We start from the raw sequence: 26454 nt of genomic DNA on the forward strand, positions 1-26454 counted from the left end.
AAGGTGTCCTTCAGTGGAGAAACATGTCATCTAAGGCAGCGGTTCCCAAAGTTTTTCTACTGGGCCCCCCTTTTCTATCTAAAAAATACTTTCAAGCCCCCCTGGCGGCCTCCACACAACAAGCATGAATGGTTTTGTAATATTTATTTATCTTTGTTTTTTGTATTTGTAATATTTGGAGTAGAGTCATGATCTAATTCAGCTTTTACCAGCATTGGAGAACAATTAAATTATTTCAATTTAGCCTTGCCACGCCCCCCCTTTTATAACCCTGGGGGCCCCCTAGGGGTCACACCCCCCAGTTTGGGAACCACTGATCTAAGGCATGCTTAAGTGGAGAAAACGTGTCCTCTAAGGTGTCCTTCAGTGGAGAAAACGACATGCAGTGAATTTCTAAATTCAGTTTTTTTTAAATGTATTTACCTTTTGCCAAAAACTTCTGAACCGGGCTGTAAAGATGTTGTGACGGGTTATAGATGATTGATTATAGATTATATATCATAGATGATAAGTGATAGATTATAGATTATGACTCATAGAGAGAAATGTGATGTGTACATACAGAAACCCAGAAAGGCCTGTGAGTTAGTTTTATTGTTTGCTGGGACCTTTAGTCTCTTGTTAAACTTTCTGTGGTTAAAATCTGTTTTGAGCAACTGAAAACATTTGTTACATCCAAAGCAGCAGGATGATGAAACTGTGATGTGAGTAATGAGTTATTGAGATGTGTGTGTTTTCTGATTTACATCCTGCCCCCCCCCCCCCCCCCCCCCCCCCCCCCCCCCCCCTCCCCCCCCCCCTCCTCTGAACAGGCCACTCCTTCTTCCTCCTGCAGCTGCAGAAGAAAAGCTTCAGCTGAGCTCAGCCTCACTGAGAGGAGGAGATGTTGCCAGGCTGCTGGATCACCATGCTGCTGCTGCTGCTGCTGCTGCCGCCGGCCGCCCACGCACAGAGTGGGGACGCGGACAGGGACGGGGACGGGGACATGGGTGAGAACATATTTTAATACTTTTATTTCCAAAAACAACCACAGGGAGATACAAGCTGTAATAAACTGTTTGTGTGACATGTAACTACAGACTGTTTTGAATATCCGGAGCTGGTCTGATGTTGTGCAGCGTGCACTTCATCCTCCAGACTTTACTCTCAGAGAGCTGACAGCAACAGCCGCAGAGCCACAGAGTCATTTCAGCAGAGAAACATACACAAGGAAATAAACTCCTCATAGCGTGTTTGGAAACCTTGAATAACACTGACTGGTGTTGGACTACATCAGGCTGGAAAACCTGTTGAGTCTTTACAACCAGTTCCAACATGTCGGGATCACTGTCGACTGTGTGGGAGCTGCAGGATCTCCTGCTGGTCTCTGGTCTCTGGTCACTGGTCACTGGTCTCTGGTCTCTGGTCTCTGGTCACTGGTCTCTGGTCTCTGGTCACTGGTCACTGGTCTCTGGTCTCTGGTCACTGGTCTCTGGTCTCTGGTCTCTGGTCACTGGTCACTGGTCTCTGGTCACTGGTCTCTAGTCTCTGGTCACTGGTCTCTGGTCTCTGATCTCTGGTCACTGGTCTCTGGTCTCTGGTCTCTGGTCACTGGTCACTGGTCACTGGTCACTGGTCTCTGGTCTCTGGTCACTGGTCTCTGGTCACTGGTCACTGGTCTCTGGTCACTGGTCTCTGGTCTCTGGTCACTGGTCTCTAGTCTCTGGTCACTGGTCTCTGGTCTCTGATCTCTGGTCACTGGTCTCTGGTCTCTGGTCACTGGTCACTGGTCACTGGTCTCTGGTCTCTGGTCACTGGTCTCTGGTCACTGGTCACTGGTCTCTGGTCACTGGTCTCTGGTCTCTGGTCACTGGTCTCTGGTCACTGGTCACTGGTCTCTGGTCTCTGGTCTCTGGTCACTGGTCTCTGGTCTCTGGTCTCTGGTCACTGGTCTCTGGTCTCTGGTCTAGGAGGCTAAAATATCCTAGCTTGACTAGAGGATGGGAAGGCACCAGTGTTATCATTCCTGAGCTGGAGCTGCACACTGCTTGTCTTATCTGTAATATTTTGTTTGTGAAAAAGGCTTTTTCCTCCCCGACAGAACTTTGGTCTTAATTGGGGAGATAGAGTGTTATGACAACAGTCATAACATTGGAACTAAAACTGATAACAAGGTCATCAACTAGAGCTGAGGGCAGGGTTGGTGATGTTGTAAAATCCTGGGTGAATAATGCACAAGTGTTTTCATTTACATAGCACTTCCTGATTACCTCTGCTTCACCTTTTGTAGGATTGGCAAGGGTGGTCATCATAAAAAAAACACAGTAGTGCTCAGAAAGAGCAACAGCGTTCACCACAACCTCAGAGATATTACAGTTTTTCTCAGTCGCTTTGGTGCATTTCTCACATCGCTCTTAACATTTTCACAGTTAATGCATTTCTCAAAACAATTAGTACAAACTGCAAAACCTAGTTGATAATATTTAAAAGCCTGTCACTTGCTCAAAATGGATCATAGCTCATTCCTCAAAAGCAAGCATTCATGTCAATGAAAGTGTCAGTGACACCAAGATGAAAAGTCCTGACACCATGTTTATGAACGAGAAAGTCAAATGTCTCTGTCATGTTTTCATTATGACAGTTTATTCTGGAAATGTTTTCAATGCAAAAAGGTCAGATCTTGGTGACGCTACCTGAAAATGCTCCAGACAGACTATATACTTGTAGGGGGTCACAGCTGTTCCACAAGTTTCATTTGGATTTATGGACTGAATGCAGTGAGAATTGTGTCAACAATTTCTTTTCATGCTTCCAAGATGGAGGCCTTTCTCTTTCTTACCTCAAGGCGTCTCGTTGGCTAATTCTAACAGGAAATACAACTCAGTTAGAGACACAAAAGTCTCCTCCAGCCATCTCCTCTCTCTCTTCTCCTCGACTCCCTGGGGGACAGCACGTCTGCTGTCCTGGTCTGATCTTCCAGGAGGTAGATCAGACCAATTTCCCTCTCTCTCTCCAGCTCTAACGGAGGCCGGCAAGGCCCCAAACCAAGCTTGGGCCCAAGCCATGCTTTAAGTTTCCTGCTTGTGATCTATACTGGATATAATCACAGAGACCTTCACCAAGCTTTTGGAGCCAACGGCAAATAACAACCTTTTGTGTTTGGAAACACCAAACACAAAAGGGACCTGATTCTTCTTCAAAAGGATTTCTGCTTCCCCCTTTCAACTCTGGACTCTGTGGTATAGTACTGGGCAGTTAGTAAGCAAGAACAAGTTTGTTAAACTTAAATCAATGGTGTTGATCTGTTGTGTGTTTAAGTATATTTGTTGTGATATTTTGTGTAGCTAGATCATTTGAAGTTGTATGATTAATCTTGCTCTACATATCTCAAGTTGTACATGTAAATTAACTATAACTCATTAGATTTGCTCACACACTAATCCACATAAAATATACTTTAATTTGGCTTCCTACAACACATAGACTTTCAAGGCTGCATGGTCTATTGTTCTTCAAGAACAAAAGGGCTTCTGCCATTTTGATTTAACTGTAAATGTCTTTAAGATTAGTTATTGTGTTCTGTTTGCTTTGCTTTGTTTAGAATAAATATCTTTTTGGATTAATATACTTCTTCTTTTAATGTTGCACATGAATGAGTGATCTGCTAACCTCTGCTATGAAAAGAACTCCAAAATTCCTTCAACCGTTACTGAATATTAATAAGGTAATTTGATTATAATTATATTCATAATTAATAATCAATGTTCCAAATTGATAATTTGTTAACTTTATGAGATTGATTTACTATGATTTGCTATCTTTTCCTATTCCTAAGTGAATAGGTGGTGCCCCGAAAACAACTTTAATTTATTTAAAGTACTAAATATTAATTTAGTCAATTTCTGATAGCAATATTGACCTAAATTAGCTTTACCTCTAAATATTTTGGTACCCCTGCTGGAGGCAATTTGTATCTGAGACCAGATACCCCTACATACTATTGCACAGCCATTTGAAAACTACAGTAAAGTTACACATTACTGTATTTAGTGAGGTAACTGAGTACAACACACTGGATACGTATGTTTCACTTTTTTTTTATTGCATATGCCACAATTCTTAAAATAAAAAACCCCCTTAAAAAACTCCCTTTGGGTAGAGCTGTGCAAAACATCCAGACGTTCCTCTCTGTCTGGCCACATTGTTTCATCTCACAATGAATATTGTCTCTGGCAATGCAGCGAGGGAAGTATCTCCTTGAGTGGCGAATCCACCCTCTGCAGGACTCTGCTGTGATGTCATCACATGCTGCGTCCATGGTCTCTAGCAGGGCCAGATATGTGGACGCTGGTCATACACCTTCCACCTCCAGGAAGAGAAAAACTCCTCTATTGGATTCAAAAATGGCGGGTATTTCATCAGGAATCTGCCTATGTACTTGGCCTCTTCTTCCTCTTCCCCTGTTTTGTCCCCTTCCTCTTCCTCCCCGCACTCTCACCCCTCCTCCACGCGGATGACCTTCCATTTCGGTGTCACTGTAGAAATGGTCCACACTATGTCCTGCTTGGTTCATATTTGTTGTAAAGTGTTTATGGGTTTATGGGATTCAGCTCTGAGTGATTGTAGAGAAGTGGTTCAACTAATGCTTCACACAGCCCTTCATCAGTCTCATCAGTGAAAGCTGAGGTTCACCTGAGAGAAATGATTCAATTTAGGAGACATATTCAGGAAAAAAAAGATTTAGAAAAAAATATATAAAATTTGCTTGACAGATTTTGACAACTAGTTCAACATTTTTGTATGTAATGACTCAAGCAATGAAATGAGGACTGTTAGTTTTATATGGAATGACTATTCAGCATTCACAAGTATAGTTAATTTTGACTGACATGACATAAGCAAATAATAATGTTATAAAACAGCAGAGAGTTGTATAAAAGCACTTGATGCATGTCCAAAAGCATTTGCAATTTGTTGAAAGGAATGAGAAACTGCTACTATGATGAGCACAAATGACTAAATGTTGTGGAGGTTGAATGTAAAGAGCGATGTGAGAAATGCACCAAAGCGATTGAGAAAAACTGTAAGACCTTTGGTAATAATTAGATCTAATATGTGTCCTCTGTTATGTGTTGGATCTGTGACATGCTGAGAAAGCCCAAAGTTATCCAGAATATTTAAAAGTTCTTTAGCACACCCATCTTTAGGATTATCAACATGAATGTTAAAATCACCTACTAAAACAACACAGTCAAAATCCATGCACACAACAGACAGCAGTTTGGCAAAGTCATCAAAAAGCCTTGCATCATATTTGGGGGGTGTGTAGATGGTCAAATAGATTGCTCTATAGGGTGATTTTAACTGAATGGCAACATATTCAAAGGAGTCAAACAGGCCATAAGACATGTTCTTGCATTGGAAGCTGTCCTTGAACAGGGTGGCAACTCCGCCTCCTCTCTTATTTATTCTTGCTTCACTGAAGAAACTAAAATTTGGGGGAGTTGACTTAATAAGAACTGCTGCACTATTATCCTGACTTAACCAAGTTTCAGTTAAAAACATAAAATCAAGGTTGTGCTTATGAATAAAGTCATTGATTACGAAAGATTTGCCAACCAGAGATCTGATATTTAAAAGAGCTAGATGTAAATCCTTAACAGGAGACGCTGGTGAGTTTGGAGGATGACATGCTATACTCAGTAGATTGAGTGAGTTAATTGAACTCTTTTTATTTCTCACCAGTTTGATCCCTTTTCTGTTACCTACTATCACAGGGATTGAGAAAGCTGACTTAACTCCATGGGGCCCTGACTTTTGCTGGAACAGAGCAATCTTGATATTGATATCAGAGCCTGGACCCAGCACATATCAGTCAGACTCACAGATAGGGTCATTCAGAGATTCACAGGTATGTCAGATTCAGAGGGGATGGGGGAGGGCGGTGACTTTTGGTTGAGCGTTGTTTCCGAGGTGGTGGAGTGGGAGGGGCTGGATGTGGGAGGTTAAAGGGGATAAATAAGAGATTTTGGCATGGTGTTAGCTGGATTCCAATCTTGACAAGGCTCTTCATCCTGTCTGTGAAATCCAGAAGTGGGGAGTCCTGGCTGCATGGAGAGAGTTGGGGGCTGGGTGGGGTTTGGGGGGGTGAGGGTTGGGGGTCTCCTGCCGGGACTCGGTGAGACTCCCCTCGTTGGGCTGTTGGGGTTGGTGGAGACTCCACTTTTAGTGGAGATGATGACGCTGCCGGCTCTCTCAGACTCTGCTGTCCTCCATAGTCAGTCCTTATCATAGCTTATCCGTTGTTTTGGAACGTGTTGCCTCATGTCCTTGACACAGGCTGCTTGTGTGTGACGCAAATGATAAAAAATGTTGGAGCTTAGCAACTGTACTCCTGCCTTGTTAAGGCGAAATCCATCTGCCTTAAAGAGGTGCCTGCGTCCCCAAAAGATGTAATGTCAAAATGTCAATGTAATTTATTGATGAAATTATCAATAAAGTTCACTGATTGAGCGGCACACATATCTTTGAGCCATCTGTTTAGCATCATCAGCCTGCTGAATCTGTCATCCCCTTGCCGAACTCCTGGTAGAGGTCCACTGAAAAACACCTCAGTATTTAAACATCAAACTTTGTTAATTAGATCAGTGAAGTCTTGCTTTAATACCTCTGATTGTTGCTTCACAACATCAAGGGCTCCTGTGTGTATGATGAGAGCATTAGCTGTTGGATGCTCAGCAGCAACGTTCAGGATCTTCTTTGAGATATCAGACACGATGTCGTTGGTAGAACAGAGTACTTTGGTGTTCTTGCTGCAAGAGCGTTTTATCTCATTCACAGCTCCGTCACCCACTATCAGAGTTTGGGGCCCAGTGGTTAGCTCTTTCTGTAGCCTTTTAGCATATGAATTAGCCTCATACCTTTCTCTGGAGCTGGAAGATGAGCCCACTTTTGGGGAGTCAGGATTCTGAGAGAGTGGAGCAAATCTGTTCTTCCGTAGAATTCCTGCGTCTTGGGGCAATTTGCTCTTAGTTTTTGTTGTAGCCTTGGTCCATGGTTGCTTTCTCTTTGGTACTGGGGTTGAAGCGACATTCCTGTATGATGGTAGTGCAGGCCACTCGGTGTCATCGTAACTCTCCAGGTGCTGGGTTCTGCCTGATAACTGTCTTCCCAAAACTGAGGGAGGTGATTTGTAGTGCTTTGGCTTTGCACCAAGAGAGTTCCAGGGAGGACTTGTTGGCTTATTGCCATTTACACCCAGCTCCTGCTGCGTCTTGGTGGTGCTAGTTAGCTTTCCGTTAGCCTGCTCCCTTTCACTGTTTAGGGAAATCGGCAGAGTAGTTTTATTCCCATTCTGTCCATTTACCTCCACATTCACTTTGAGCCGGTCAATTTTTGTTTCCAGTACTGCTATCTTCTGGAACAGTTTGTGGTAATCATCCGTGGAAAAGGGAAGCATCTTGCTGCTGTAGTCCGCTAATCTTATAAGAGCTCACAAATACACGTCTGCACTCCTCCACTGCCGCAGAGTCGCGGTAGTTCTTCTAGTTTTCTATTGTTACTTTTAAGTTTACTGTTCCGTTTTTGGTTTGACCTTTTGTAAAGCATGTAGCCTCCAGCCTCTCCTCCTACATCTCTTCCAACTTCTCCTGCTCTACCTCCTCCAGCCTCTCCTCCTGTACCTCCTTCTGCATCTCTACTATCCCTCACCTGACAAAAATATATTGATGCATGACATGAACAGTGTGTGACAATTTGCGGTGTAACAATAATCAATTTTGATGATACGGTTATAGAGGAAAAAACTTAAGTTTCACATTATCATGAGTACAGATCAGGCGGCAATCTCCGTGCCTGAGCATGGAAGCCACCAGGAAGTGCATAAAGCCTGCAATTCACCGAAAATTCCAGTAGGGGGTGCTAATTTTGGCTGCAAAAGAAATCTGCCCATTCATTTCAGTGCTAAATTTGAAAACTTCTCACTTGATTTATTACCTCAGAAACATTTTTCAGGGACAACATTATGGTCTCAATCGCTAGTAAAAAATCTTCTTCAAGACAATTTGATGTCAATAGTTCTAATAATGGCCCCATTTAGAAGAAAATAGAAGATAAAGAATCGTATGATTTGGGGCGTTTCTAGCTTTGATTGACAGGTCACTGCAAGGCGAGCCGTCACCAGGAGAGAAGCAGAGCGTATCCACGGCAACGTGTCAATAAAGTTATATATAACGTTATATAGATAGAAAAGAGGACGTTTAGCGGTTTGGTCTCATAACTTTGACCCTTTCACACTATATTTTCACTTAATGACAGTTTATTTGAACGTTTTGTTCAGTAAAAATGTCTTGTTCAGCGTTTGGTTGGACTAACAGACACTCCAAGGAGTCGCTGCTCAGTTTTCTGAGGTAAGAAAGATACATTTTGTTTTTGTTTTTTTGCTAGCCAAAACTAACATCCCAGTTAATGCTCCAGTTAATGCTAACATGAATTAGCAGCGGCTTCTCTCAGTCGGGTTGCCGGTGTAGAGATGCGTGTAGTCAGTGTCGTCAGATCCCTCTCGCTCCTCCACAGTCCAATTATGGTCTGCTCCGCGTATCGGAAACATGATGGCGACGCAAGATGGCGACGAGTGTAACGATGAACTCGAGGCTTCCAACGGACAGTCCATAAACCAATGGGTGACGTCACGGTGACTACGTCCATTATTTATATACAGTCTATGGTACGGATGTATAAAACCACATTTGTAATCCGAGGTTACAGATTGAGCGGCCGTTTTCCGCTTGGTCCTAGTCCCTGACGCTTCTCTTTTGGACGGTAAAAACAGCAGGGGACAAAAACGGCCTTTTGTAAAAGTGCAGGGGCCATGAACCAGACGTTCGTTAAAAATAAGAAACAAATTCACTTTGTTCTGGTTTCATGTTGGTGAACAGAGCCCCGGATCAGCTGCACCTCCGACATCCTGGTCAAATACAGCAGCCTCACCTGCCGGCTGCTCGCACACCGCCGCGCCGGAGAGGACGACGAGGACGACGGGGACGATGGCATGGAGAAGATGACCGCGTGGTAAAATGTCTTTTCATTGGTTCACAGAGGACACGTCAACAGTGTCCAGAGGACGTTAAAGACTGAGCTCTCTGTCCTCAGCTACATGGACTACAGCCTGAACCAGAGGAAGTGCAATGAGGCCCTGGGGGACACCGTCACGGGTCTGAGTCCTCTGCCTCGGTTAGACGTGAGCATCCTCCTGAAAACAGGACGGACCATCAATACCACCGTGGAGCTGATGAAAATCAGTCAGTGTTTTAACTCAAGTTTTATTATTATTAATAATAATAATAATAATAATATCATATAATACTGTGGTGGAATGTAACTAAGAACATTTACTCAAGTACGGTACTTAAGTACGTTTTTGAGGTACTTGTACTTTTTGAGTATTTCCATTTTATGTAACTTTATACTCGTACTTCACTAAATTTTGAGGCCAATATTGTACTTTTTACTCCACTACATTTATCTGACAGCTTTAGTTACAAGTAACTTTTATGGTCAATATTTAACACGAAAAAGATGTGATCAATACAAAATGATAATGCTTTTTTAAATTAATTATACCACATAATAGCATATGAAGTAGTTCAAATGAACCTTACCTGGACAACAGTAAAATGCTGCTTACAAAATGCATCATAGCAAATAATCTAATAGTATATTTGAAATATATAAAACAAGCTGAGTGAGTCCATTCTGCATAACGAGTACTTTTACTTTTGATACTTTAAGTACATTTTGATGCTGATACTTTTGTACTTTTACGTCAGTAAATTTTAAATGCAGGACTTTTTCTTGCAGTGGAGTAATTTTGCAGTGTAGTATTAGTACTTTTACTGATGTAGCCTAAGGGATCTGAATACTTTTTACACCACTGCTATAATATCATGTTGACCGAGTGTCTCTGCTGTGTCGTCTCTGCAGTCAAGCCCAGAAGTCCTCGGGTGAAGGACGTGTCCTTCAACACAGACTCAGACCAGGCAGAGCTGCACATCTGGACTCCGTACGACAACGAGTACCCCAAAGAGTACCTGCATCAGGGCACGCTGCTGTTTGAGCTGAAGCTGTGGGCGGCGGGCAGCTCAATTGTAATGTCTCTTCCTCTGTGCTGCACTAATGTTCGTCCTCTGGAGTTCAGCAGTGACGATGTTCTCTCTGTTTCTCTCAGACTCAGAACGTCACGTCGGACACCCTGCGGATTGACCTGAAGCGGCTGGGGGGGCACCGGGAGTGGAGGGTCAGCGTGCGAGCGCTGCCCGTCAACGGTATGCAGGGAACCTGGAGCGACTGGAGCGAGACGTTCGGGTTCCTTACTCCCGCTGGTGAGAACGAGCCTCTGCACATTCTGCTCCTGTAAATAGGGTTGCCAACTCCCTGAGAAATAAATAAGGGACACCTCATCGGCAGGGCCCGCCGATCCGATTGCCTTCACCAGGCCTGGAATTTCACCATTTTAGGGAGAAGGCCACTTGGCCTTTTGTGTTGTCAAATTTTTGAAGGCACAAAGTCCAAAAGCCAGGGCCCCAAGGCCATAAAATAAAACAGTGATTTTAAGTCCACGTTCATATTGAAACTAATTTAAGGACTCGTAATGACACTTCTGAGGAAGATTGGAGTCTCGGTTGAAACTGTCAAGCAGGTAAAGAAACATCTCCTTGTAAAGTTAAATGCATCAATCTTGTGCACTTTGAGAGCTAAATGAGAGCAAACACCTCACATAACATTTTTCGCAGTCCGGAGATCCGTATTATAGAATCTTTGTGTTCCTATACTGTGTCATTTTTAATTGCCATAAGCATGCTTTCCACTAGGACATGGAGCAGCAAGCCAATGTGGAAAATAGCTGGCTAGAATTTTTTCCATAAAAACCCAAATTTGGGGGCCTCTCAAATATTCTAATGCAACAATTCCATTATACACACTCATCTTAATCATTGCATATTTTAAGAATTATTTTAAAGGAGAATAAAGGTGCTTGTATATTTTATTTAAGGCATCTTATTTTGACAGACTTCTTGTAAATTCTGTGGTCGATTCTGTTAACACACTGCGCTTTTATTTTGAAAGCTGCATGCGTTTAGCGACAGGAAGTTATTCGAAACAGTAAGTCACAGTTTAGTGTGATTAAAACAACTTTAACTGTTAGCTAATGTTAGCTTGCGGCTAATGAACGGCATATGCAACTGTGCACTTCGACCTCTGACCGCCCGGAAAGGCTTATAGTATTTAGTAAGGCGCGCGGTGACGGTGAGACACGGAGCGATCATGTGGGGACGAGTGTGTGTGTTAGTGTGTGCATACGCGCATTTCTCGGAGGATGACCGAGTGGTGGGTCGGGGTTCGACTGACTGACGGGTGACAGACACTCAGACACAAAGCAAAATAACTTTGTGATTACTTATGACTAGTGTAGATATACTTTCAGTAGCTTGAAGTGTGACGTTAGCGCAGCACATGAGACTGGTGGGACAGATTAGAGTGCTTTTGATGAAGTCTCCTTGCTTGGCCGGTGATAGATTTGTGTCGAACTGTCATTAAAGCCCATCTTAGCGGTTCATGCCAGGCTGAAATCAAACCCACCACTGATGATGAATGTCATCAAAAGATGCTTTTTTTCCCTCAAAAGTTGTGTTGACAGGAAAGAGGCAGACTACAAAACCAACTGGGGCGGTGGGCGGGGCATCAAGGCCACCATGGCAGACATGTTTTTAAGGGCACAAGGCCAAATTGTTAGGGCACGAGGGCCATGGCTCTCAGTCACCTATGCATGCTGCTTTGTTGTCTTCTGCTATCTTCTCCGCGAGCAACAGTACCTCCTCGACCAATGGGACGAGCGTATTCTGTATCGTCACATGGTGTGTGAATATGCTGTCAGCTCATTGGTCACAGAGCAGGACAGGGTGTACCGTAAGTTTTCAAATAAAGTGCCCTGTTATTAATTCTATTTTTTGACTCTCACAGTAATACGGAAAAAAGTGCGTCCCTTTTCAGCTCGAAACAGGACGGCTGCTTTTGTTTTTTAAATACGGGACGATTTCGTTTTCCAAGGAACGGTTGGCAACCCTACCTGTAAAACACAAACACTCACCTGATTCCACTTGGTCCTTTGGTTTCCAGAGGAGAACGTCCCGCAGGCGGCCGTTGGAGGACGGGAGCTCTCCAAGCTGATCGTGTGTCTGGTCGTTCTGGTCGTGGTACCTTCAAGTGTCCTTCTCTTCTGGAAAAACAAGTACGATGTCACAGCTTCCTCCGATGCTCCCGCCACATAAGTTAATTTATTAACATTTCTGTTTCTTTCTCCACAGAATATTCAGCTACATCTGGCCGAGCATCCCACACCCCAAACATACCCTGGTGCACATCTGCAAGCCCAGTAAGGTGAGTGCTTTTATTCTGAAACTGAAGCATCAGCTGTTTGAAAAGCTCGTTAACTCTCTAGGGGCCGGGAGGAAGTTAGTGTCAGTGTTTGTCTCTGTGTTCTGCTCTGGATTGGGACGTCACTTTCCAACTATTTGGACGTCTTTCCAAACTCAATCTGCTACAAATATCTCAGCTTTACACTTATACAAATGTTTACAAATGCAACGCAGACACAGAATCCACTCGTCTGCCTCTGATCACTTCACGTCTCCGTATGGAGTTAGTCACACTCTCTAGAGGCTGCAGTGATTCACAAGGAGTCAGTTAGAGAAGTGCTGACGGAGCACTATTTCAACCAAACCAAAGCTTTCTGTTCCAGCAGTGAACCTTACCATGTCCTAACACTTTCATAGGAGTCTATGGGAGCTGTGGTAGAGACTCTCAAAGCAGTCTATGGGAGCAGTGGTAGAAACTCATAGGAGTCTATGGGAGCTGTGGTAGAGACACTTATAGGAGTCAATGGGCGCTGTGGTAGAGACAATCATAGGAGTCTATGGGAGCTGTGGTAGAGACACTCATAGGAGTCTATGGGAGCTGTGGTAGAGACACTCATAGGAGTCTATGGCCGCTGTGGTAGAGACACTCATAGGAGTCTATGGGAGCTGTGGTAGAGACACTCATAGGAGTCTAACAGGGTCAGAGGTAGCAGGATGGAGTTTGGTGTCTGTGTTAATGTGATGTGAAAGTGTAAAACCTAGTTATTTGTAGCAGATTGAAGAGAGCAGGCTGTATTTTCAGTTGATGTTGCTTCTGGTATTCGGGCACCGTTAACCCCTGACTGACCAGTGTTTGGTTGTGGATGCAGCTCTGACGTGTGTCTGACTTCATATCGAACGCTGAAGAACAGTCAGCTTCTGGTTCTTTCTGTGTCGATGGCAGTAACAACAATATATTCAGCTTTAATTTAACAGTTGTTAAGGACGTTGTGCTGTGTTTCTGTGTGCAGGGACTCCTGCTGAACTTCAGACCTGAGGTGTTCAGTGCCCTGAACCTGGAGAAGTCTGAGGATCAGCCCCAGGAGGAAGCAGAGCCTCCACCAGGTGCAGCTCCTGGCTCCGCCCAGAGCTCCGCCCAGAGCTCCGACCCGAGCTCCGCCAGCACCACCAGTGCGGACACCGAGGAGCTGGAGCTGTCTGCCCTGCTGAGCCCAACCTCCTCTGATGGAGAGGACAGCCTGCAGAGCGTCCAGGACCTCCAGCCCGGGGACAGACCTGAGGGACCTGGATCACCAGAGGCGTCCTGCAGCAGCGGAGGGAACGAGTCGGAGGCCTACGTCACCATGTCCAGCTTCTACCGGATCCAGTAGGTCAGCAGGTCTGACTGAAGGACCACAGCAGGAACCAACCAACAGCAGGACAGCAGTTCATCTTAAAGACATATCTCTATCTCTATTATATATCTTTTTTGATGGATTGCTATGAAATTGGGTTCAGAGACTGGATCTCACCAACAAAGTTCATCCAATGAGCACGTTTACATGCACAGAATACTCCGTTTTTTAATCCTACTTATAAAAACATCCCAATATTCCTTCTGAGCTTCTTTCATGGCTCATGAAAATTCATATTCCATCAAAGATCCTGGTGGACTCGATGCTCCATGTAACCACGTCTTAGAGTCGATCAGTGGGAGTTTGGACTGACGTCTTCAGTAAGACGTCTGTTGAACGTCTCCGTCACACTGGGGACGTTCATGTCTGATGGTTTTATTTATGTACCATGTAGCTGAATGTTTCAGAGGTTTAACATGTAGCTTTTCCTCTGTCTTGCTGCTTTTATGGGTGTATGATTATATAAGTATATTTTCATGATATCTCACCGTGACTGATACATTATGTTCCTGCATCTTTTACTACAATCACAGAAACCTGTAGCTGGTTAAAGGCTCAGTCCAGAGTCAGATTTGAGCTCAGAGCAGCTGATGTCACATTTCACTGCAGGTTGGACAGAAAAACATTCATATATATATATAATGTACAGATGTGATGTGACAACATATTGACTGACCATCTGTTTTTATTTAACCAAATAAACATATTATGACATCATCAGAGCTTCCAGGCATTCCTCATCATCAGGATGAAGTAGACGTCGCTGTCCACCGAGGCGCTGACGCCGCAGTAATAGTTGACAAACTCTTCTTTGGTCACCTGCCGACAGAGAAACGCCACGTCACCGTCACACACACAAACACACACACACACACAGAAATAATCACATCATCAGCTGCTTTCCATCCAAAGGAGCCAAAAGCATCAATTAGTAGAGAAAAATAATTATGGAAATTATTTAAAAAGTTGATTTAAATGGAAATGATGTCATATTTGTAATTTATTTGATTTAAAACTATATTATTTATAAATATAAACTAAACTTATATTTAAAGTTTATGTGTCAACTTTTAACTACACACGTGGACAAAATTGTTGGTACCCCTCGGTTAATAAAAGAAAAACTCACAATGGTCAGAGAAATAACTTGATTCTGACAAAAGTAATAATAAATAAAAATTCTATGAAAATTAACCAATGAAAGTCAGACATTGCTTTTGAACCATGCTTCAACAGAATTATTTTAAAAAATAAACTCATGAAACAGGCTTGGACAAAAATGATGGTACCCTTAACTTAATATTTTGTTGCACAATCTTTTGAGGCAATCACTGCAATCAAATGATCCCTGTAACTGTCAATGAGACTTCTGCACCTCTCGGCAGGTATTTTGGCCCACTCCTTATGAGCAAACTGCTCCAGTGGTCTCAGGTTTGAAGGGTGCCTTTTCCAGACGGCATGTTTCAGCTCCTTCCAAAGATGCTCAATAGGATTTAGATCGGGGCTCATAGAAGGCCACTTTAGAATGGTCCAATGTTTTCCTCTTAGCCATTCTTGGGTGTTTCTAGCTGTGTTTTGGGTCATTATCCTGTTGCAAGACCCATGACCTGCGACTGAGACCAAGCTTTTTCTGACACTGGCCAGCACATTTCTCTCTAGAATCCCTTGATTGTCTTGAGAAAGACAGAAAGAAGTCTTGAGCAAAGCAGCCCCAGGCCAGAACATAACAGAGCCTCCACTATGTTTCACAGTAGGGACAGTGTTCTTTTCTTAACATGCTTCATTTTTACGTCTGTGAACATAGAGCTGATGTGCCTTGGCAAAAATTGCCATTTTTGTCTCATCTTTCCATAGAACATTCTCCCAGAAGCTTTGTGGCTTGTCAACAAATTCCAGTCTGGCTTTTTTATGATTTGTTTTCAACAGTGGTGTCCTCCATGGTCGTCTCCCATCAAGTCCACTTCGGCTCAACCAACGACAGATGGTGCGATCTGACACTGATGTTCCTTGAGCTTGAAGTTCACCTTTAATCCCTTTATAAGTTTTTCTGGGCTCTTTTGTTACCATTCATATTATCCGTCTCTTTGATTTGTCATCAATTTTCCTCCTGCGGCCACGTCCAGGGAGGTTGGCTACAGTCCCATGGATCTTAAATTTCTGAATATTATGTGCAACTGTAGTCACATGAACATCAAGCTGCTTGGAGATGCTTATAGCCTTTACCTTTAACATGCTTGTCTATATATTTTTTTAAATCTCCTGAGACAACTCTTTCCTTCGCTTCCTCTGGTCCATGTTGAGTGTGGTACACACCATGTCACCAAACAGCACAGTGACTACCTGTAGCCCTATATATAGGCCCACTGACTGATTACAATATTGTAGAGACGTCTGATGCTAATAAGTGGACACACCTTGATTTAACATGTCCCTTTGGTCACATTATTTTCAGTCTTTTCTAGGGGTGCCATCATTTTTGTCCAAGCCTGTTTCATGAGTTTATTTTTTAAAATAATGCTGTTGAACTGCGGTTCAAAATCAATGTTGGATTTTCATTGGTTATTTTCATAGAATTTAGAATTTAGAACTCATAGAATGAGTTTATTTGCAATGTTTGGATGGAAAGAGTGAAGAAGAAGACTGATTGGTTTAAAGGTCTCTAAACTACTGAAACTACTGAGGTTCCTATATAATCTATACCAGCCTCAGTTACATCTATCTATAGTATAGATCTATACTATAGATCTATAGTATAGACAGATAGATAGATGTATTTATTTTGTTTTATTGAGTGTGCTTGAAACAGCACACTATATTCTCTCCACCGGGCTTATTCCTAGATTTATTCTTCCATGTTTTTTTCGGTCGACCACTCCCGTCAGAGTTTTGGTCACACATACACTAAAAAGGTATCAAATCGACCGGCTCGGCCATGACAAGTGTGCTATGACTTTTCTAAGGGGTTCGACAAACTATTTTCAAATTATTTGGCAAAAACACTCCAAAAAAATCCCCCCAATGTAACCTTATGGAGAGGCTAGAGTTGGTGACATCATCGCTAGAGTGCGGAGGGAGAGAAAAATTTGTCAAAAAATAAGTTTGGAAATTGCGCTCGAGGTCGCAGATGCCACTCTACAGAAATAATTTATGAATAGAAACGTAGGAAAATTTGTCTTCTCACACATTGGTCTGCTAAAGCTGTCAGAGTTATAGTTTGGGCGTAGGACGCACAGATGATCCACCAACACCACCCACAGCCTCATAGACCGCAATGTTAAAAAGGAGGGAACTTTTCTGGAGGAAAGCAGAGGTACCAGTTTCTTCTGATCGCTCTAAAAAGACAATTTCTTCATTTTTCTACACAAAACACATGTAGACGTTTAGGAAGAACTACAGTTTGGCCAGAAATGCTTTCTGTTCAAGGGAAACTTTCAGCTGTTTTTCTCTCTCAGTGGTGTCAAATGTCATAGGTGCAACTGATTGCAGTTGATTGCTCTTCTCTGATTGGTGGCCACCAGATGGCTCTGGTTGTTTGGCTACCAAAGCCTCTCCATGAAAACAGTTCAAGTTGTAATCTAATAATGTATGGCTGAGAGTCATGGTCAAGCACACTTGAAATTTCTTTAGACATTTTCTGGTTTGTATTTGAATACTAAAGACAGATGTAACTGAGGTTCCTAAAGGATCTGTTGGTATGTCGTTGGACCCGTCCTGTTCTGCGGTGACAGGGTTCAGGTTAGCGAGCGACATACTGCAGAAGACTTGCAGGCTCGGTTGCTGCAGCCACGCTCACTCACAGCTTCCAGGCGTTTCTCATCATCACAATAAAGTAGACGTCGGTGTCGATGGAAGCGCTCACTCCGGAGTAATAATTGATAAACTCGTCCTGGGTGACCTTCAGAGAGGACAGCGTCAGAACCAGGTCAGAGGACGTCCCGCTCGTCTTTATCACCTGTCCGTCTTTATCACCTGTCTGTCTTTATCACCTGTCTGTCTTTATTACCTGTCCGTCTTTATCACCTGTCCGTCTTTATTACCTGTCTGTCTTACCTGTCTGTCTTTATTACCTGTCTGTCTTTATCACCTGTCCGTCTTTATCACCTGTCTGTCTTACCTGTCTGTCTGTCTTACCTGTCCGTCTTTATTACCTGTCTGTCTTTATCACCTGTCTGTCTTTATTACCTGTCCATCTTACCTGTCCGTCTTTATCACCTGTCCGTCTTTATTACCTGTCTGTCTTTATCACCTGTCTGTCTTTATTACCTGTCTGTCTTTATCACCTGTCTGTCTTTATCACCTGTCTGTCTTTATTACCTGTCTGTCTTTATCACCTGTCTGTCTTTATCACCTGTCCGTCTTTGTTACCTGTCTGTCTTTATCACCTGTCTGTCTTTATTACCTGTCTGTCTTTATCACATGTCTGTCTTTATTACCTGTCCGTCTTACCTGTCCGTCTTTATCACCTGTCCGTCTTTATTACCTGTCTGTCTTTATCACCTGTCCGTCTTTATCACCTGTCTGTCTTTATCACCTGTCCGTCTGTCTTACCTGTCCGTCTTTATTACCTGTCTTTATCACCTGTCCGTCTGTCTTACCTGTCCGTCTTTATTACCTGTCTGTCTTACCTGTCTGTCTTTATTACCTGTCTGTCTTTATCACCGGTCCGTCTTTATCACCTGTCTGTCTTTATCACCTGTCTGTCTTTATTACCTGTCCGTCTTACCTGTCCGTCTTTATCACCTGTCCGTCTTTATTACCTGTCTGCCTTTATCATCTGTCTGTCTTTATTACCTGTCTGTCTTTATCACCTGTCTGTCTTTATCACCTGTCCGTCTTTATTACCTGTCTGTCTTACCTGTCTGTCTTTATTACCTGTCTGTCTTTATCACCTGTCCGTCTTTATCACCTGTCTGTCTTTATCACCTGTCTGTCTGTCTTACCTGTCCGTCTTTATTACCTGTCTGTCTTAATCACCTGTCTGTCTTTATTACCTGTCTGTCTTTATCACCTGTCTGTCTTTATTACCTGTCCATCTTACCTGTCTGTCTTTATCACCTGTCCGTCTTTATCACCTGTCTGTCTTTATCACCTGTCTGTCTTTATTACCTGTCTGTCTTTATCACCTGTCTGTCTTTATCACCTGTCTGTCTTTATTACCTGTCTGTCTTTATCACCTGTCTGTCTTTATCACCTGTCCGTCTTTATTACCTGTCTGTCTTTATCACCTGTCCGTCTTTGTTACCTGTCTGTCTTTATCACCTGTCTGTCTTTATCACCTGTCCGTCTTTATTACCTGTCTGTCTTTATCACCTGTCTGTCTTTATTACCTGTCTGTCTTTATCACCTGTCCGTCTTTATTACCTGTCTGTCTTTATCACCTGTCCGTCTTTGTCACCTGTCTGTCTTTATCACCTGTCTGTCTTTATTACCTGTCTGTCTTTATCACCTGTCTGTCTTTATTACCTGTCCGTCTTACCTGTCCGTCTTACCTGTCCGTCTTTATCACCTGTCCGTCTTTATTACCTGTCTGTCTTTATCACCTGTCCGTCTTTATTACCTGTCTGTCTTTATCACCTGTCCGTCTTTATTACCTGTCTGTCTTTATCACCTGTCTGTCTTTATCACCTGTCTGTCTTTATTACCTGTCCGTCTTTATCACCTGTCCGTCTTTATTACCTGTCTGTCTTTATCACCTGTCTGTCTTTATCACCTGTCTGTCTTTATTACCTGTCTGTCTTTATCACCTGTCCGTCTTTATTACCTGTCTGTCTTTATTACCTGTCCGTCTTACCTGTCCGTCTTTATCACCTGTCCGTCTTTATTACATGTCTGTCTTTATCACCTGTCTGTCTTTATTACCTGTCTGTCTCTATCACCTGTCCGTCTGTCTTACCTGTCCGTCTTTTTCACCTGTCCGTCTTTATTACCTGTCTGTCTTTATCACCTGTCTGTCTTTATCACCTGTCCGTCTGTCTTACCTGTCTGTCTTTATTACCTGTCCGTCTTTATTACCTGTCTGTATTACCTGTCCGTCTTTATCACCTGTCCGTCTTTAATACCTGTCTGTCTTACCTGTCTGTCTTACTTGTCTGCCTTCATTACCTGTCCGTCTTTGTCGTACGGAGAGTCGAAGCTGTCCAGGAACGTCCTGAACACCTGCTCCTCCGTCCACTCCCCGTTCTGGTACTTGGGGTGGTACTTGGGGTTGTAGACGCCCCGCAGGTCGTCCACGGTGATCACGCCGTCGCCCGTCTTGTCCAGCTTCCGAAAGGCCTGCAGGACCACCTCCTTCCTGGCTTTGGACATCTGTGGCTGCACGGGACACAAGCCTTAAGATGCTGTATACGAACTGGGGCTGAGCCAGTTATCATTTCGATTGAAATTGCGATTTCAGACAACACGATCATGTGATCGTCGAAGCTGCGGTTTGTTGCAGATCATTACATTACATAACATGTCATTAAGCTGACACTGTTGTCCAAAGCAACATACAATAAGTGCATTCAACCTGAAGGTACTGGCCTCAGACGACAGGAATCAAGTAAGTACATAACTTTAAGAGCCAACTGTAACCGCTACAGGAGTGCTATACGTTAAGAAGAAGAGCATTTTTTATTTATTTTTTCAATATTAAATTAGGCGACCATGACTTAACCAAGGTATTGTTGGAAGAAGTAGGTCTTCAACCTGCGGTGGAAGATGTCGGTGAGGAGCTCGTTCCACCATTTGGGAGCCAGGACAGAGAAAAGTCCGGAAGAGGTTTTGAGGCGAGTTGACGCACGCAGGATGGGAGTCTCCAGCTGTTTGGCTGATGCAGAGCGGAGTGGACGGGCAGGAGTGTAGGTTTTGACCAGATCATGGATGTAGGCTGGGCCTTAACCATTAGCAGCGGAGTAGGCCAGAGCTAGAGTCTTGAAGCGTATCAGCCACTGGTAACCAGAGGGAGGAGTGGTGTTGTGTGTGTGAAAGGTTGAGAAGATTGAAGACCTATCGAGCAGCTGCATTCTGGAGGAGTTGTAGAGGTCGAATGGCTTTGGCAGTCAGACCTGCCATGAGGGAGTTGCAGTAGTCCAGGAGTGAGATGACCAGCGCCTGGACCAGGACCTGAGCTGCCTTCTGAGTGAGAAACGGGCAGATTCTCCTGATGTTATGCAGCAAGAATCTGCAGGATCTGGTGGTAGCAGTAATGTTTGTGGTGAGGGACAGTTGATTGTCGAGAGTCACACCAAGGTTTTTAGCGGTCTTAGTGGAGGTTACCACTGTGTTCTGGACAGTGATGTGGAGGTCAGTAGTGGGAGAGGTAAAGTAGCTCAGTCTTTTCCAGGTTGAATGTAAATGAATGTATATGACTGACCCAGGATCTGTCGTTGTCTCCCTCTCATCCGGTCACCAATCAGAAGAAGCCTGCTACTCCTGGACAGGTCAGCTAACCAATCAGAATTAACTGTTACCTGCTGCTCCAGCATTGTAACGTTTATGTGTTTTCAAATGGCTTCAGAAGGAGTTTGAGGATTTCATTTGAGGCTGCAGAAGCTCCAGAAACAGGAACTGAGCAAAACATCCAGCGGATCACATCGAACACTGAATGTTGCACTGACGCTAGATATGAAGAAAATCCTAAATCCAATTGAAATCGCAAGATCTGCCAGAAAAATCACGACTATATCTTTTCCTGAAATGGTTCAGCCTTACATGAATATACAGTCATGGAAAAAATTATTAGACTACCTTCAATTTCTTGTCAATTTTAATGCCTGGTACAACTAAAGGTACATTTGTTTGTACTTATTTAATGATAACAACAAAAATAGCTGATACAAGTTTAATTTAAGAGCTGATGTCTAGACATTTTCCATGGTTTTCTTGATAATAACCAAAATCATTATCAAGAAAACCATGGAAAATGTCTAGATATCAGCTCTTAAATTCAACTATTTTGAGCTATTTTTGTTGTTATCATTAAATTTGTCAAAACAAATGTACCTTTAGTTGTGCCAGCTATTAAAATGAACAAGAAATTGAAGAAAACACGGGTCTAATCATTTTCCATGACTGTATATGAATGCATATATTGTATATGAATGTATATATTGTATATAAATGTATATATTGTATGTGTTGTATATTAATGTATTTATTGTACATTTTGTATATGAATGTATATATTGTATATGAATTTATTTATTGTATATATTGTATATAAATGTATATATTGTATGTATTGTATATTAATGTATTAATTGTACATATTGTATATGAATGTATATATTGTATATGAATGTATTTATTGTATATATTGTATATAAATGTATATATTGTATGTATTGTATATTAATGTATTTATTGTACATATTGTATATGAATGTATATATTGTATATGAATTTATTTATTGTATATATTGTATATAAATGTATATATTGTATGTATTGTATATTAATGTATTTATTGTACCTATTGTATATGAATGTATATATTGTATTTGAATGTATTTATTGTATATATTGTATTTGAATGTATTTATTGTATATATTGTATATAAATGTATATATTATATGTATTGTATATGAATGTATAAATTATAAATATTGTACCTATTGTATATTTACCCTGAGCGTTATGAGAAACTCGTCGAAGTCGATGGTTCCGTTTCCGTCGCGGTCAAAGAGCTGGAAGAGCGCTGTGGCCTCCTTCTTCTCCATCATGATGCCGTAGTCATTCAGACCCTTCAGGAACTCCTTCAGGTCCAGGGAGCGACTGTTGTTGTCGTCCATTATTTTGAAAGTTCTGATAAACAGGAAGTCGGTTCATCTTTCATCATAATTATAACGACTCTTTGTCTGGTATCATATGAAACACAGCAGGGATAAGCTCCATCTATTCTCTTTGATAAGAGATATATACAGTAAAGGCAGATTATGATGAAATGTAGCAATAAAAGATGATATTGGATCAATTAATCAATATATCATATTGTTACAATACGAATTTTAAAGCAACTGTATTGAACCTTTTATATCGGTAAAAGTACTTTTTAGCCCAGTGTACTTAGGACATAAATATAAATATATACATATGTTGTATGTACTAATGTAAATGTACTCATTTTAGCATTTAAGATAATAATATTAATACACTCTTTTTGAAAATTCTTTTTTTAGAGAACAATGGTTGGTGTAATTGACTTTATTTTAAAATCTTCCCCTGCACTAAATAGACTGTTGTCAGATTTGAGTGAAGGGGAGAAAACGTGTGAAGATTAAAATAATCAAGTCAGCACCTGAAGCTTAAACTGAAGTAAAATATTAAAAGAGTAAATGGAAAGTCCCGGCTGAGCAGCTGAGCAGCATTAGCATGAAGTTCTATCAGCCAGAATCTGACGACGCAGCGCAACAAACAAAACCACAACATGAGCAACAACACACAAGGATGACAATAAACCAAGACACATCACAACATCCTGCTGCTGCTGCTGCAGCCTGCCATGTCTGACAAAATCCTATAAAAAAAATCGACATGCTATATAAGACAGACTATGCTGTTATATATATCGACAGACTGTAATAGAGCCATTTTAAAATTTGATAGTTTTTGACAAAAATGGACATGCAATACTATGACTTCTTTTTTTTTTTTAGGCTCATAACATGGTGTTTTTCTTTCATTTCTGGTCATAATATGCTCTAATATGTATCAACAGACTATAATTGAAACATTTTAAGGCTTTTTTGGGCTTTTTAAAATTTGCCCATTTTTTGAGAAAGGTTGACATGACTTTTTTTGAGGGGGTCATTTTTGGACATCGCATAATATGGCGTTTTCTGTCATTTCTGGTCATATTATGCTTTAATATGTATCAACATACTATCATTGACCCAAATTTAGCATTTTTAAGCATTTAAAATTAGACAGTTTTTGAGAAAAATTGACATGCTGAGGAAGTCATTTTTGTACACCCCATAATATGGTGGTTTTTCACTATTTTTGGACAAACTGTACTACCACACATATTAACAGTTCAAAATTGATCCATTTTAAGGATTTTGAGGCATTTTAAAATTTGTCCATTTTTGACAAAAAAATCGACATGCTATAGTATGACTTTTTTTCAGTCGGTCACTTTTGGACGTACCATAATATCGTGTTTTTCTTTAATTTCTGGCCATAATATGCTGTAATATGTATCAACAAACTATAATTGATACATTTTTAAGCATTTTAAAATTTGACCATTTTTGACAAAAATTAACATGCATTGAGGGGGTCATTTTTGGACATCCCATAAATGTTGTTAAAAAAACGTAAAATCCCGGGCTGCCTCAGAGAGAGGTGCACTCTGGGTAATATAGTTCCTGCCCACCTGCCCAGCCCTTTGATCCCAGACGAGCCTCGGGCCAGACACTGCAGTCTGAGTCTCTCCACCGGGTCCGAACACGCCGACAGCTGCTGCTTTGCCTTCAGCGCCATCTCACGGTCGTGTCTGGACGTCCCCGCCATCATCTGACACACACACACACACACACACACACACACACAAGTACTCACTGAAATACATCAGAGTACTCAGATATACTCACTGAAGTGCATTAAAGTACTCACACATACTCACACAAATACATCAGAGTACTTTAATAACTGAGAGAGAAGCTCTGACTTATAATAATAATCATTAAATGAACAATGTGTCATTTTCTCTGAAGGACTTGAGACAGTTTGTTGGACTTTAACTCAGAGTGGTAAACAGTTTTTATTCACAGTGAGATGTCTCGTCTCTCAGACTGTTTCATTAGTAACTTTATTGTCTTTTCCTGTGTGACGTCACAGCTCATGTTAGCTGTGACATTATTTCATTTTATTTTGATGCAGAACTGTGAAACCAGTAAAGACAATTATAAATATTCAGATAAAATGTTTTGATGCAGACAGAATGTAAATGTTGTACTGTTCTGTTGTTTCTGGTAGTTAAATTGACTTAAATTGTACATTGTGTTCTTATTAATGTAGATTTTATAACATTCCTTTGAGTTCAATAAACACGGTGGAAAACACAGATTACACTTTTTGAAGATACAGGTACATTTCAAAAAATCATTTCAGAAAGTGAAACTCATACATTATATAGATTCATTACAAATAGAGTGAAATATTTCAAGCCTGTTTTACTTGTAATTGTGATGATTATGGCTTAAAAATAATGATGACACAAAACTCAGTGTCTCAGAAAATTAAAATATTGTGAAAAAGTTCAATATTGGAGTCCACAGTCACTGTGATTTCTGAAGTCCACAGTCAACTACCAGGACATTTAGAGCTATTTTGAGATGCTGGTTTCATTTTCCAGCAGGACTTGGCACCTGCCCACACTGGCAAAGGTACCAAAAGCTGGTTCAATGACCATGGTGTTACTGGGCTGGACTGGCAAACCTACTTGGCTGACCTGAACCCCATAGGAGTCTATGGGCTGTTGTCAAGAGGAAGGAGAGAGACACCAGACGACCTGGCTATAAAAAGGCTGCTATTAAAGCAACATGGTGCTGTAGGATGATCTCCTCCAGTAACCTGCAGTAATTCATGCAAAAGTAGCCCAACCAAGTACTGAGTGTATAGAAATGAAGATACTTTTCAGAAGCCTGACATTTGTGTTTTAAATATCCTTTTTTTAATTGATCTTATGTAATAAGATATGTAAAATTTCTGAGGCACTGAGTTTAGGGTTTTCCTTATCTGTAAGCCATAATCATCAAAATTACAAGAAATACAGGCTTGAAATATCAATCAAATCAAAATCACTTTATTCATCCCCAAGGGCAAATTTACTTATTCTGGTAGAATCTCTTGAAGAATGAGACAGCCTGATGGCTGTAGGTGCAAAGTATCTTTTCACTCTATGTGTAATTAATCTATATAATATACAAGTTTCACTTTCTGAAATAATTGACAAAAAATATAGAACTTTTTCACGATATCACAATTTTTTGAGATGTACCTGTAATATTGAAAATGTTTTTAATTTGTTGAAATAATGGATAAATAAATCATGTTTGGGTGCAGCTCCTTGCTTCCTACAGTCACGTCTCTTTATTTAGAAATGATTTGCTTTTATTTATTTATCTTCTCTTCTTTTTGTACTAATTGAAATTCCAGCTGTTTCTTTTATTTATTATATGCCGTGTTTGTTTGTTTATTTGTTTGTTTGTTTGTTTTTTATTTTTTTAAAGACGACTCCAGTCCTTTACTCTCTCTATATATATTCTATATTCTATATGTTAAAGAACTTTTACTGCAGCAACATGTTCCGTATAGAAACTGATTATTATTAATCATAAAAACATTAAAGACTCACCGACTTTCTTTTTTTCTTCGGATGAAAACAACCAACCGGAAGTCCGACCGTTCCCCAAACAATCCGCCGTTACCACGGAGACCTAGTGTCCTCCTCTGATTGGCTGCTGCACGTACGGTGTCACTTGTTATTTTTTTGCTCAACACTTCCTGTGGCTCTTTCACAGTAAAAGCCTACCCCTGCCTTCACATTAAAGCGCTTTTATTTTATAAAATGAAACACAACTAAAGTATATATATAAATCTTTTATTTTATTTATTCACATTATCATTATTATAATTAGTAGTAGTAGTAGCCTAGTAGTAGTAGTAGTAGTATATATATTAT

General features: G+C 41.4%; 2 protein-coding genes across 3 annotated transcripts; one reads left to right on the top strand and one right to left on the bottom strand.

Moving 5' to 3' along the window:
• The first annotated feature begins 907 nt into the window (after positions 1–907).
• Positions 908–14497, top strand: il7r (interleukin 7 receptor). Its single transcript, XM_059357692.1, has 8 exons — positions 908–989; positions 8916–9048; positions 9130–9278; positions 9961–10124; positions 10205–10358; positions 12154–12265; positions 12342–12414; positions 13403–14497. Exons 1-8 carry the CDS (start codon positions 908–910, stop codon positions 13760–13762), a joined length of 1227 nt encoding a protein of 408 aa, XP_059213675.1. The 3' UTR covers positions 13763–14497.
• Positions 14454–26169, bottom strand: capslb (calcyphosine-like b). 2 transcript variants are annotated; one of them, XM_059358665.1, is made up of 5 exons: positions 26128–26169; positions 24145–24284; positions 22394–22571; positions 19889–20098; positions 14454–14605 (listed from the first exon to the last, which is right to left on the bottom strand). In XM_059358665.1, exons 2-5 carry the CDS (start codon positions 24282–24284, stop codon positions 14504–14506), a joined length of 630 nt encoding a protein of 209 aa, XP_059214648.1. In that variant the 5' UTR covers positions 26128–26169; the 3' UTR covers positions 14454–14503. The 2 variants fall into 2 exon arrangements, with proteins under 2 accessions (XP_059214648.1, XP_059214647.1); XM_059358664.1 differs by lacking the exon at positions 14454–14605 and adding an exon at positions 16285–17681.
• Between the last annotated feature and the right edge of the window lie 285 nt (positions 26170–26454).

The sequence above is a fragment of the Centropristis striata genome, chromosome 19 (assembly GCF_030273125.1).
Source record: "Centropristis striata isolate RG_2023a ecotype Rhode Island chromosome 19, C.striata_1.0, whole genome shotgun sequence".
NCBI classification, from domain to species: Eukaryota; Metazoa; Chordata; class Actinopteri; order Perciformes; family Serranidae; genus Centropristis; species Centropristis striata.

Coding starts and splice junctions, on each gene's coding strand:
- il7r (XM_059357692.1), top strand. CDS start 908: ATGCTGCTGCTGCTGCTGCTGCTGCCGCCGGCCGCCCACGCACAGAGT. Junction 9,049..9,129: donor ATGGAGAAGATGACCGCGTG/GTAAAATGTCTT, acceptor CTCTGTCCTCAG/CTACATGGACTACAGCCTGA. Junction 12,415..13,402: donor ACATCTGCAAGCCCAGTAAG/GTGAGTGCTTTT, acceptor TTCTGTGTGCAG/GGACTCCTGCTGAACTTCAG.
- capslb (XM_059358665.1), bottom strand. CDS start 24,284: ATGATGGCGGGGACGTCCAGACACGACCGTGAGATGGCGCTGAAGGCA. Junction 22,572..24,144: donor GGGATCAAAGGGCTGGGCAG/GTGGGCAGGAAC, acceptor CCTGTTTATCAG/AACTTTCAAAATAATGGACG. Junction 20,099..22,393: donor AGTTTCTCATAACGCTCAGG/GTAAATATACAA, acceptor TGTCCCGTGCAG/CCACAGATGTCCAAAGCCAG.